The 13789-nt window shown below is 39.1% G+C and overlaps 1 protein-coding gene across 11 annotated transcripts in view; it reads left to right on the forward strand.

Annotated features, from left to right (window-relative positions):
- The window catches only part of LOC149315981 (kelch domain-containing protein 8A), a 45134-nt gene that overhangs the window by 13786 nt on the left and 17559 nt on the right, over positions 1–13789 (forward strand). For 2 of the 11 annotated variants that reach the window (XM_089514511.1, XM_089514516.1), the window contains exon 1: positions 2112–2365. The exons of 2 other annotated variants lie outside the window; for them this stretch is intronic. In XM_089514511.1, the coding sequence (XP_089370637.1) occupies positions 2247–2365 (119 nt within the window). In that variant the 5' untranslated portion in view covers positions 2112–2246. Of the gene's footprint in view, positions 1–2111; positions 2370–7663; positions 7761–8581; positions 8601–13789 lie in introns of those variants that run through there. 7 more of the 11 variants (XM_089514512.1, XM_089514513.1, XM_089514514.1 and 4 more) reach the window with 7 other exon arrangements.

Here is a 13789-nt window from a genome sequence, read left to right on the forward strand (position 1 = left end):
TATGATTCAACATTTTCCCATTAACTCTAAACGCAAACTGCTTTATGAATAATTTGAGCAAGTGCCATCAAACCTTTACTATCAATCTCTTTAATGAATATTTTTTAAAAAACCTTTCTAATATTGTAATTAGTCAATTGTTTCTGCCATTTAGTATTGGGGAGAAGGTACTACTGCCTCATGGCAGTGGAGGGAGAGCTTTCTGATTCTCAGGAAGAGACTACTCTATCTGCAGGGATGGAGGGCAAATTGCAGTGTCTCTTGGAAAAGTTACTTTTTGGACTGTAGCTTCCAGTATCCAGGTGTTATTCTAATATGCACCTGAACATATTTTGTGCAGTAGAAAATTGGGTTTTGTACAGTTAGCTATGTAGACTTTAATTATGAACAAGGTTATTTCTTAAAACAAAAAGAAGAGGCAAAGATGGAGAAATTTTAAAAAATGACTATTCTTGCCTTTCCATCTTTATAATCTCATATCAATATTGTTTTGTTGTGATCAACTACCAGCTCTATCTATGGCCAAGGCAGATACTTTTCATGAAGATCTGTTTATTTCAGGTGGTCGTGCCCTCTTATCTTTGTGATAGTATGTTGAGGGTTCTCCTAACATTTGTGTGGGCTTTTTCTTCATTATAAAAGGTTGAAATACTTTTTGCTAAATCATTGACAAATCAGACTTTTGAGTTTCCTCTTTTACCCTTGGCCCAACCCACCACTGAAATGTGGCTTCCTAAAACTTTTCTGACATTGAATTTGGACCTTGAGCTGAAGGTGACCCCCCATCTTTGATAGATAGCTATCCATACACTTAATAGAAAGATGACTGGTGGTGATGGTTGTGGTGTGCATTTACAACTTATGGTGACCCTAAGGCAAAATACCACAGGTGTTTGGGGGATTTTTGTGCAAGATTTGCTCGGGGGGGGGGGGGGTTGACTTCCCTTGGGGTTGAAAGTTTGTGACTTGTCCAAGATCACCCAGTAGGCTTCCATGGCCAAGCAGGGTTTTGAGTCCTGGTATCTAGAGTTACAATCCAATCCTCAAAACATTATACCACACTGCCATGTTCCTTAAAACTGTGAAAGATAGCTAAAGAGTGACTATACAGGACAGGTATATTCCTTTATTGTGGAATGAGTAGTGCATCTTTTCTCTGCATTTATGGGGAAGCCAATACTGTGCAAGACTACCGTTAGCCTCAGGGAAAGCCTGCCATCTTGATGTGGGGTTTCTGACTCCTGACTACTGCTTCTGTACAGTATTACTGCCCAGCATGGTGCAACAGCCTCAAGGTGAACTGAACAATTCACAGGACACTTGGCAAAGCAATTTCAAAGAAGCATGTCAGTGACCTACAACTCAGTTATCTTTATTGTAAGCCAGATACTTTCTCAGCCTGCGTGCTGAAACTGAAGAAGTAAGAGAGGAAGGCTGCATAGCAGGAATAGGAAATATGTAACTCTCCATAAATTGGACTGCAACTCCCAGGGGTCCTGCCTAGCACAGCCATTGGGGGTAATGTTGGAAGTTGCAGTCCATCTACACCTTGCTCATGCCAGCTGTATAGTCATTTATTGCTAAGGGGAAATGAAGGGCTTATGTTTTCTAGGTGTCATTGTGCCCTGGCCTTCATAACTCTGTTGCTGTTAAGAAAGAATGATATGCTATACTTCTCCATGATGTGAGCTGTGTTGGGTACAGCTCTGAGGCATAGGTGAAAAGCTTCTGTGTCATCTAAGTGCAGAGCTGGTATAACTATTGCTGAACGTGTAGGGCAGGGGGAGGAACAGAACAGAACACAGTTAGATTTCAGGAAGGGGCTTATCTGAACAAAAATGACTGTCATCTGGACATTGTACTTATTTACTTTAGGGGTGCATAAGGTACCCTGGATTCTGAAAACCCTTCCTACTTATTTCATCAGTGGTTTTGACATTTTCACCCATCCCTGCCTTGCATTCCCAAATGAGTCCCCCCACTCCAGCTTCCTGCAGTTTGCCGTGTGAGAGCCTATTGGAAAACTTCCTGTGCTAGCATGGGAGCCATAAAAGGCTTATTCTGGCTCTTGTAATCCAGTGCGTGCATACACACACACAGACACACACACACACTCACTCCTCTAGCTGCCTCTAGTCTAAGCACTGAGGAAATACAGGTCACCCCAGCAGATGGGGATTCCTCCGCCTCCGATTATATCTCATCAGCTCCTATAACGAAAAGTGAATATTAGGAAAGCTGGATTTATGCAGCTGGGTGATTCATTTCCTTTATTCCTCCTTTACCAACATACAGTCTGCATCTCCTTGGGGTTTACTTCCCACTTAGAAAGGACGGCATCCTTCAGGGAACAGCCATCACAGATGTATGTGAGTAATTATATGCCACTGGATTTGGAGAGAGGGGATGTGTAGAGAAGGAGAGAAAAACTGAGACTTGCTGTATATAGAAATTTGGACTTTCTTGTATGAAACTTGCTGATTATTGCCTCAAAACAAGTCTCATTTTGTCAAAATATATAGCTGCTGCTTCAAATTGAAAATGCAAAGACATATTGAAGCATTTTTGGCAGCTAGATAAAAAAAATAATGTTCCTTAGAGGTCATTAGGTTACATATCTCTCTCTCCTTCCATCCCTTTTTCTTTCTCTCTCTCTCTATTTATGCTTTACTTGGAGAATATCTTCCTTCTGAGCATAAATTTTAGGGTGAGCTTAATCATAATGGTTACTGAAAAAAGCGCTGTGGGTCAGTTTAGGGCATTATTTCTTTGATAGTGTCAAACTTAAGGTCATGATGCACTAGAAATTGGCAGGCATACTGTTAGTTGCCCAGATCTTCCTAGATTGGTTTATGGACTTGCTTGTCACATTTCTGGACCATAGAATCTGATGTAAGCTTTAAAAACAATCTGCATACACTTAGGTACATCATCTAAACAAATGAGGATGTGCTTACTTGGAAAGAGGAACATGCAACTATGTTCATCTCATGCTAGATGCCTTCTAAATGCCAAAGAACATGATATGATATTGTGTCAATCATTTCACCAACATGTCTGGGTGGCATGCCAAGTGAATTCTGTGTGTGTAGAATTTTATGTTTGCCATTTTGAAATAGTCTGGAGACTTATTCATTAAAGAACAATTTGACTTTGACTTTGTATGTGTAGAGAATGTTATAGAGAATATTTGTAGTGTCAAGAAAAAATAAAAAGGGCAAATAAAATCAGGAAAGGGTTTGGTGTTACTGTAAAATGTTTTCCTTTTTCTGTGAGAACTGCATTTCCAAAGATTATCAGACAAATTCTGGAAGGAATTTAAAATCCATCAGACTACATCCCATCCAAAGGAAAAGAACAGGGAGCAATATAAGAAGATTTGTTTTCGAAGCATGGCGATAGTCTTTGGTTAGACTTGGCTTGCTTTACAACAAAAATCCTGAGCTCAGTATTTGAAATATTTTAGTCTTGAGAAATATATGACAAAACATGTATGCTAATATGTAAAGTTGCCAAAGAGTATCAGATTGTAAGAGCTGTTTCTCTGACTGGCAAGCAGAGGATCTTGTAGGCCGCAGGCAGAGATCTTTCCCATCCTGCAACCTGATAAGAGAAATAGGAACTAATAAATCAAAATCAATGAAGTTTTCATTTGTTGTAAATTTTCTAACTTAAAGAGGCAACTTAACAAAATTTATATTTTAACTAAAGCAATTGATCTAAATTGGAATTTTGCCATTAACGTAGTCCCAGAATTAAATTATTAAATTGTTAATCAATTGAATGAGAGGCAGTGATAAAGAGCTAACACGTTTTCTATTTCCCAGCTGGTTCTTTAGCCAAAGCCAAGTTCTTTGTTTTTAAAACTAGTTCTTGCATTAGTTAGGTCCTCGTAGTTGATGAATACAGTGCTTAGATTGTAAGATCCAAACTACTTATTTCAGTTCATGATCATAGTATGATGGTTTAATTAATTCCACGATTAAAGGTTTTAAACCAAGAAATAGCGAGGGGCAGCTTGCAAAGAGGATAATTGTCTTTTCATCCAGATGATTCTCCTGTTCCACACCAGATGTGACATAGTGGTTCTTCCCAAGAAACTGAGTTATGAAACTCTTAAACCAGGGATATTTGCCAGAAGCCAAGTGGGAATAGTAAGATAACAAAAGAGAGTGGGGTTACAAACCTTTGATGGGGTGGATGAGAAATTGGGTTTTCAAAATTTCATGCAGATGTTTCTTTCTCTCAAAAGCTCTAACAGGGACTGGAGCAGGCAGTATAAAATCATGAATAATATTTTCCAGCTTCTTTCTGGTGCATGCATTTAACTTTAGGTTCCAGTTAATATTCCCATGATGTTTCAGGTGCCTAGGTTCAGATCTTGAAGCTGTGGCACTGGGAAACATCTCACCACACGTCTTCTCTTGTTATTATATAGTTACATCAATGCTTTAATGTTATTTTTTGTGTTTAATTTCTCTATGGTCTCCTGTTTACATTTTTGCTTTCCAGCCTGTGTATGTGTAAGTGTGTATATCCATATCTATACCTCTTCCCCGCCCCCCAGATCACAGACTTCTCAATCTAGGATAGATTTAAAAACACTTCATGCATTAATTTTTTTAAAAGGCCTTAGTTTTAATTTTTGTTGCCTGATGCCACTGTTATTCAAACTGCTATTTAGGGCCAAAATGTGGTATAAACAAATTGATTCTCATGTTCAGGCTTTTGTTGATAAATATCAGTATTCTAATAGGACAACTAATGAAGTAGATCCTGAAAATCTGACCATCGTAGCCATGAATCTAATAAAATTTGAGAAGGTCATATGGGCCATTGTCCAGATTTCCTAAAAGATTTATCATTGCAAGAAATATCAGTATCACAACAGGCATGATGAGCCACAAATATGGCTTTGTACCTTCTGACTGACCAAACTGACAAACTATCTCTTGAAATTAGAATATTGAAATGGACTTGCTAGAGTTAAATCAAACGCTTGGAAAATGTACATTTTGCACTAAACTAAAATTAATAGCATCTATTCTATCTATAGTCATGTTTGGCATTATGGGTTAATCTTAGATAGTCCTAACAGCATTTGTGGCTTAATGGAGTTTCAAAGATGGGATACAAGCAAGTGTAGTGTCTTATAATGGGATGGAGGTGTAATGTAACAGCTAACTGCTGTAAGCAAAATATTTTTAAAATCAAGGATATAGCTGGACCTACTCTAGCTATCTCTATACATGTTTTATTTAATTGTAGAGATTTTATCACATGGCTTCAAGATGCAAAGTGCAGTTTCAACAGCAAACAGTTTAAGGGTAGACTTTGTACATGACATACAAATGTTTGGAAAGTGGGAAGAGGAGAGAGAAACTGGGATGTTTTCAAAGCAGCTGAAAAAGTGGGATGACAGGATTAATTGGTACTATTTGTGACAACGCAGAACAGTTGGAGGGCATGTTTGTTGGGGGGGTGTTGTGTGTTGTTTTTTTAAAATATCCATACTGCATTCTTCCTATCCCATTTTTTCTCCTGGAATTCCAGTACTAGCTGCAATGTTTTATTCCCACTATAGAGGATGTGTCCCTCCGCCCCATGTACCAGGAGTTTCTGATTCAAGACTGGCAAATGTCATTGTTTTAGTTGCTCTCACTATATTTTTGAGCAGTCCTGATGACATTTGGAATGGATGTGTGACCTTTGTCATGGAGCTTTCCTGCTGTCCTCTATTTCAACATTACACTTTTGATTATCAGATTAATATTTCTCTCCACCACCACTCATTTCTTTATAAAGTTATAGTATTAAAGTAGCATACCCTTATAACACTTTAGCACTGTAGTCAAAAAAATAAAGGTAATTTCTTGAGATGAATGTCTAGTTGTAACCGACTATAGGAGGCAGTGTTCCTTTCCATTACTATGCTGAAGAGCCAGCGTTGTCTGAGGACTGCTCTGGTGGTCATGTGGCTGGCATGACTGTTACCTTCCCACCAAAGTGGTACATATTTATCTACTTGTATTTGCATGCTTTTGAACTACTAGGTTGGCAGAAACTGGGATTAGTGACAGGAGCTCACCCCATCATGTAGCATTCAAGCCTCAAACTGCCAACCTTATGATCTTCCAATTGTCAGAATTGGCATTTTAACCAATATGCCATATAATTAATGAATAAATAAGGAAGAATTTATCTGCAAGAGAGAGAATGTGGATAATGAGGGAGGAGCATATACAGAGGTGTTGAGTTCATGGAGTGGATGGCAGAGATTAAGGGAGAAAAAAGTGACATATTACACTACAACCAGCAACAAACAAGAGCCATAAACCTGGTATATTTAGGACATAGCTGGATAAACAGCTGAGTATTCTGAAGGAGGCCTTTATATACTTTTTTTTTTGTTAGTAGAAACATATGTGTTTATTTAGCTATTTTAACAACAGCAATGCCATTTACATTTCTATACCACTTAACAGTGAACTCAGCACTCTCTAAGTGGTTTACAATCTGTAAGTCAATTGCTCCCAACAAGCTGGGTACCCATTTTTCCAACCTATGAAAGGATGAAAGGCTGATTCAACCTTGGAGCGTTGGGATCAAATTCACAATCTTGTGGCTTCAGTACTGGTTTATAAACTAGTTTCTAAAGCCAGCTTGTATTGCTGAACACAATATATATATTTTATATATATTGTGCATTTTTGATGGGTGTTTGTTGTAGTTGTGGGATTTTTGCTTGTTTGTTTAATTGTAGTTTGTAAACTGTTTTTGTATCATAGAATGAATGGTGATGGTGGTGGTGGTGTGTGCGTGTGTGTTTCTTTAAGTCATGAATTTCATAAGTTTTTCTCAGGCAAAGAATACCCAGAGGTGATGTTCTCAGTTTCTTCCTCTGAAATAGAGCCTACTGCACCTGGTATTCATTGACAGTTTCCCATCCAAGTACTAACCAGAGCTGATGCTGCGTAGCTTCCAAGATCAGATGGGATCTATTGCCTTTGGGCATTTAGGCAATGGATAGTGGGGCAGAAATATTATAAATAAATGTTTAAAATAGCCAGAAAGTTAAGCATCCACTCTATTACCACAATAGCTTTATCCTGAACACTGGGGCTTCCTTATATACATTGGTATATATTCTGTAGACCAGCCATTGTATTTCCCATCCTCATGTATGGGATGTGAGAGCTGGACAATGAAAAAAGCTGATAGAAAGAAAACCAACTCATTTGAGATGTGGTGCTGGAGAAGAGTGCTGAGGATACCATGGACAGCTAAAAGGACAAACAAATGTGTCCTAGAACAGATCAGGTCTGAACTCTGACTGGAAGTCAAGACGACTAAACTGAGGGTGTCATACTTCGGACACATCATGAGACTACAAAGACAATAATGTTAGGAAAGGTGGAAGTTCAGTAGATGGAGAGGAAGACTGCATACCAGATGGATGGACTCAGTCAGGGAAGCTATGGCCCTGAGCAGAGCTGTGAGGACAGGGTGCCTTGGGGGTGTCCCATTTAAAAGTCACCATGAGTTGAAGTCTACTCAAAGGCAGTTAACAACAAAGTTATGTAGATCAGCTACACTTTTCCCTTAAAGTAGTTCATTTGTCCTAATTGGATTTGTGCAACATTTCCTTAAAATTTCCTTCCAGATCAATGAAGACTAAGAATAGCACAAAACCAAATGATTACTGCAAAGAAGAAGGGGAAAAAATGGAAACAGGAGGACACAGAATTGTACAGCTACTGGTAATATTGCTTATATTTTATTTTTCCCTTTTCAGAAGGAGCTCAGGGCAGTGTCCATCGCCTCCCGCCATATCCCGAAATTTAATAAACAAAGCAAGACTAAATTAGAGTAGCTCTTGTCTCCACGCTCTGTTTCTAAAATTCTGTCTACATTTTCCCTCTCTAGGTGTTAAAAAGGCATGATGTACTTCAGGGTCTGGCTGTACCATTAGGCACAATGAGGCTACTGCATCTGGAAGCAAATGTTGGGGTCAGCAGTGACAGGGCCCTCCCCAATTCCTCCTGATCCCTGAGTCCTTGGTGTTCTGCTGAAAGACAGAACAGCGTGTTTCCTAAAGCATGCCTTGAATCTCTTAATCTAGTCCATTTCTCTCAAGGTGTGTGGAAAACACTGTCATATTGCCAGGTTGACATGAGATTGATTCTAGTTTGCTTTTGTACATCAGCAGCAGTGCAGTATCTTGTTCTTTCCTTCAGGAAGCAAATGACTTAGGGGGACCTCAGGCACTTCCTACCACCACTCTGAGTCAGAAAGATTACCTCCTTCACATATTTCCTATGGTAACAAGGAAGGTGGGAAGGAAGGAAGGAAGGAAGGAAGGAAGGAAGGAAGGAAGGAAGGAAGGAAGGGTGAGCAGTTGGAAAATTCAGGAGGATTACAAGTGGACAATAGCTATGTCAGGGCTGCCCATAAAATTCTGTGAATGCAACAAGGCACTTATACACTACAAGCTTCATTTGAGACTACCTCTAATCATTGTTTTATTGTCTTTCCTCCTATACAAGTAAGAACATACAAATATTCTGCTGGATCAGACCCTCCTCCTGTTCCCCATAGTGGTAATAATAATAATAATAATAATAATAATAATAATAATAATAATATATTTATATCCCGCCTCTTTGTGAAACAAAACCAGTGTGGCTTACACATTAAAATATACAATCCCAATACCCCCCCTCCTAAAATACAATTAAACAGTTTACAGATTAAAGCGTACATTAAAATAATAACAAATCAACAATGGCTGTCACAGAAATCAGAAAACAACAAGTTCAACTTATTTGGTGGCTGGTTATCTATTCAGGAAAGGCCTGCCAGAAGAGATCCATCTTAACAGCTTTTTAAAAGTTGTTTAAGATGGTAATGTGACGGATCTCATTCGGCAGGCCATTCCATTATCTAGGAATCAACCAGCTGGCTAGGAAGTGTCCAGAAGCAGAACATGAGGACAATGTACTTCTTTTGCTGTTTTTCCCTAATAGCCTACATGCAAAAACATGCATCCTGAAGGTTGTATACAATCATAATGGCTAGAAGATATGGTATAGACCCAGCAATAAAATGTACCACCGTCCAATTGTCAAAGCCCTAGGATCCTGGCAAAGTCCACCACTGCACTAATAGCTCTTTTGCCCTTCATTCCCTACACTGATGGCTGGGTCTGGGAGCAAACCTTTGTTTTAATTTCCCACCATGCCTTGGGATGATGTTGCATCAAGGACATGGTGGAAAATTGAAACAGGGACTCCAAGTTTTTGTTTGACTTTCTTTTTACCACTGCACATGTGGGGCTCCCTCAAAGGGGACACTGCCAAGGGCTCCCTCAAACCTGGCCAGAGTTTGGAAGAGTTACTTTTTTTTTATTACAACTGTCAGAATGCCCAGCCAGTATGGCTACTGGATATGCCAGTTGAAAAACTATTGGTGTTATGATCCAAAAAAGGAAAATTTCTCAGCTTTGAGTCTGTCCCTGCATATAACTGGCTGTGCAGCTGATGCCAGGAGTAAACAAACAGAAATCTTGTCATATCTTAAACAGGAAACCTAGACATTAAAAAATAGCATTAGGAGACAAGGTACAGCCAAGACCACCATAAAAACCTCTGAGGAAATCAAGATGGTCTAGTGAGAAGGAGATAGACAAATATGTCAGACCTTTCTCTGATTTCAGAGTTAGACTTGGAGGAACGTGGAGTGAAGATCAGACAAAGGAATATCAACAATCTAAGTTATGCAGACAACACTATATTACTAGAAGAAAACTGCAAAGAAGAAAGTGCTAAGGCAGGCTTATTGTTGAACATTAAGAAAACAAAAATAATGACTACAGAAAGTTTACATAAATTCAATTTAAATGATGAAGAAATAGAAATAGTAAAATAGTTCCCCTACCTTGGATCAGTCATTGATCAAAATGGAGATTGTAGTCAAGAAATCGGAAATCAGAAGAAGACTGGGACTGGGAGGGGCAGCAATGAAGGAACTAGACAAGATTCTAAAGTGCAAAGACATAGTATTGAATATTAAGGTTAAGATAGTCCAATGCACTGTATTCCCCATCACCATGTACAGATGTCAGAACTGGACACTGAAGAAGGCTGACATAAGGAGAATCAACTTTGAGGTGTGGTGCTGGAGAAGAGTGCTGAGGATACTGTGGACAGCCAAAAAGACAAACAAGTGGTCCTACAACAGATTAAGCCTGAACGCTCCTGAGAAGCCAATATGACCCTGTTGAGAAACTCATACTTCAGACACATCATGAGAAGGAATGACTCATTAGAAAAGTCAATAATGCTAAGAAAGGTGGAGAGATGTAGGAAGAGAGAAAGACCATGTACTAGATTGACAGACTCAATCAAAGAAGTCGAAGACTTTCATGGCCAGGATCCATGTTTTTTTGTGGGTTTTTCAGGCTATGTGGCCATGTTCTAGAAGATTTTCTTCATAGAAATCTTCTAGAACATGGCCACATAACCTGAAAAACCCACAAAAATCAATCAAAGAAACCTGGACCTGAAGGACTTGAGTCGAGGACAGGGAGTCTTGGGGGTGTCTCAACCACAGGGTTCTCATGAGTTGAAGTCAACTTCAGGGCAGTTAACAACAAGAAGACATTCTTCACAATTTCTCCTTATACTGGAAGCATTTATATTACCTACATGGAATTTCCCAAGTGTAAAAAGGGAGTTGGTTGTTTTTTTTTTTTCCGTAATGGTTGCCATGGCAGGGGAACTGTTCAATTTGATGCGAGGTCAGAAAATGTCAGACACACAAGCTAAATTAAACTGCATCAGCTGGCTGATTTGTGCAAGAAAGATATACTGCTGATGCCAGAGCTCCAGTTTCAGAGAGATGCAGAGCCATTTTAGTTAAGGAATTGCTGGGAGCTTCCTCTTTGATGGTACTATTTTGATTTTGAGTCATGTTCTTTTAACCATACCCACAAAACCTGTACCATAAAGTAAGTTGGGATAAAAATTAACATGTTGTATTTAAACCATGCCTGTAAAGTAGGCTGCTATTCTACTTCTGGCTGGAAGATTCTGGGAGTTGTAGTCAAAGGTAACTTTCCTGTGCTCCGCTAGTAAAGGTAAAAGGCTAAACTAGATTGGCTATTGGTCTGATTTAGCAGGACTGTAATTCTGCTGTGATAGTCCTCAGAAACAGTGCAGTTTTCATGGCTATTCACAATTTGAGAGTTATTTTGCTAACAATCTAAACATTGGGTTCTTCATAGAAAAGTGTACAGTGTTCCTTGATCCTTACATGGGGGATCCATTCTGGACCTCCCCGCATAAGGCAAATTTGAATGGGGCATGATCCTGTGGGGCGTGGCATGGCACGCGGCCTGGGCACGCACCCCATTTACCATATTAGGGCTTACCGCCCGCATGACCTCACGTATGCGTATGGCAAGTCCGCATATGGCAAGGGCGCACTGTATTTTCCATGCAAATATGTTAGTTCTTGTGTAGAAAACTTGTGTCCTGTGCAGAAAATAACATTTCTGGGAAGAAAATAGCTTCTTCTATGCAAAAGCTCCCACATGCGTTTTTTTCCAGAAGAATAACTCCCAAACTGTGCAAGTTCTCATCCATCCAGGTGTCTCCTCATCAGAGTTCCCTACCCACTTTTCTTCTGAGATTTATATATTTACAAATACTGTATTCTTTCCATCCCTGCACCAACCACACAATTACCAATTGTTTGACTGGCTTTTCAAAAGTAAATGGATCAGCTTCTCTGCACCTACAATTTGCTTTGGAAAAGTTACAATCATAGAATCACAGAGTTGGAAGAGACCTCAAGAGTTATCAAGTCCAAACCTACGGCATGTAGGAATAATGTTCACCTTGTTTGAGATTTAATTGGCATTTAATTGTTTGACATTGCATCTACTTCAGTCTATCTATACTTTTCAGTCAGTGTGCTTAGGATTGGCTCTTTCAGAGAGAATTACACATTATATCAGACATATTTTCTAAAACATGCTTGTCCATTAACATTATTTAAGGTATTATTACTGTATTTTCTGGCGTATAAGACTACTTTTTAACCCAGGAAAATCTTCTCAAAATTCGGGAGTCATCTTATACGCTGGGTGTCATCTTATAGGGCAGGTGCTGAAACTTCCCAGCCGGACTGGAGAATCTGCGGTCGCCGCAAATGGTGGGGGGAACTCAAAAACGGCCACGGCCACATCCCCGCTGTATGCGGCAATCATATGAAAGCAGCTACTGTTCAGATAGTCTTGGAGACAGGGAGGGCTGGGCAGGCAGGGAGAGCTGACCAATCCAAGCAGGCTTTGTATACAACAAGGTTTCCTGCTAAGTACCTGCATGTCATAAGCTTTTGAATTAAAATTACCATATTGAAATCAAATCTGATTTTTTAAATTTTTATTTGGTGTGCGTTGGAAGAGGGGTAGTCTTATATGGTGAGTATATCCCAAACGCTATATTTTAACTGGAAAAGTTGGAGGTCGTCTTATACACCCAGTTGTCTTATACGCCGAAAAATACGGTATTTAAAGTATTTCTGTTATCACCTCCTAGTTCACAAGGGCTCCCCTTAACATGAATTAACATGAATATAGGACCAATATTTCTGGGGGTGGAGTTTGCTGTGGTGTTTTAAATCTATCCCTAACTACAGAGACTCCCCTGCTAATGTACAAGTGCAATACTTTTCTTTGCAGACAAAAACAAACAAACAAAAAACCTCTCCAGAGTAATCTCTCCCTATATTTGATTGTCCCAAAATGTTGCTGAGGAATTATTCTGCAAAGAAAAACATGTTTTATACCCCCCCCCCCCAAAAAAAACCCAACCCTTTTTCTTGTGCAGAAAACAGGTCTCTTGCTCATGAAACATGTTTTCTGCACAGCTTTTTGTCACAGAATTCCTCCACAACACTCTGAGACATCAAATATCAGGAGAAAATTCCACAAAGTTCTGCCTCGTCTACTATTTTCCCCTATTTTTAAACATAAGAATGAATAATAGTGAATCTTCTTTCTGTCCAGCTCACATTAAGCTGTTTTCTAGCCTTTTTATCACATAGTATATGATTTCTCCACTAAATAACAATTTACTATCCTGTAGTAGCCACTTGGAAAGCTGACAACCTATTCATGTAACCGCTTGGAAAACTGATCATCTGTTAATGCTCTACCAGAGTAATGGTGAGAGTTACCTTAGATTTGGTGCAGATGCTTCTTGGCTAGCAGGATGATAACAATTACCAGTAGTTTACCTCCAATAGTTGCATTAATATTCTCATAGTTTAGCACATGATAAACATCTGGATTAACCCAGTATAATTTAGGAACATTCCTTGAAAAATCTGATCTTCCACTGACTTTGCATTTTACATGGTACATTTCTAGCCTTTGCCATTATGGTGTTTTTGGATAGCTTACCACTTGTCAAGAACTGAAAATGTACCCTGGGACTTAAGGACTCTGCAAAGCTAAGAGCTGTGATTGTATTTATTGGTTTCTGGATAACAGCATATGATGGAGCAGCACAATACATCTCAGTTAGTTAAAAAGAAAGAAAACATTCCATTTTGTTTTAAAATGGCCACGGAGGGGGCATATTTTATTTGCTTTTAACAGAGAAGTGATAAATCAACAGACACAATTTTATAATGTGTTCTCTTTTGCGGAGCAGCCTTGTTTACTCTGGGAAGGGAGGAATGAAGCAATGAGACATAACTGAACAAAATACTATTTTAACCT

Source organism: Sceloporus occidentalis, unplaced genomic scaffold (assembly GCF_023333645.1).
Source record: "Sceloporus occidentalis isolate IW3139 unplaced genomic scaffold, rSceOcc1.0.p SCAF_3, whole genome shotgun sequence".
NCBI lineage: Eukaryota > Metazoa > Chordata > Lepidosauria > Squamata > Phrynosomatidae > Sceloporus > Sceloporus occidentalis.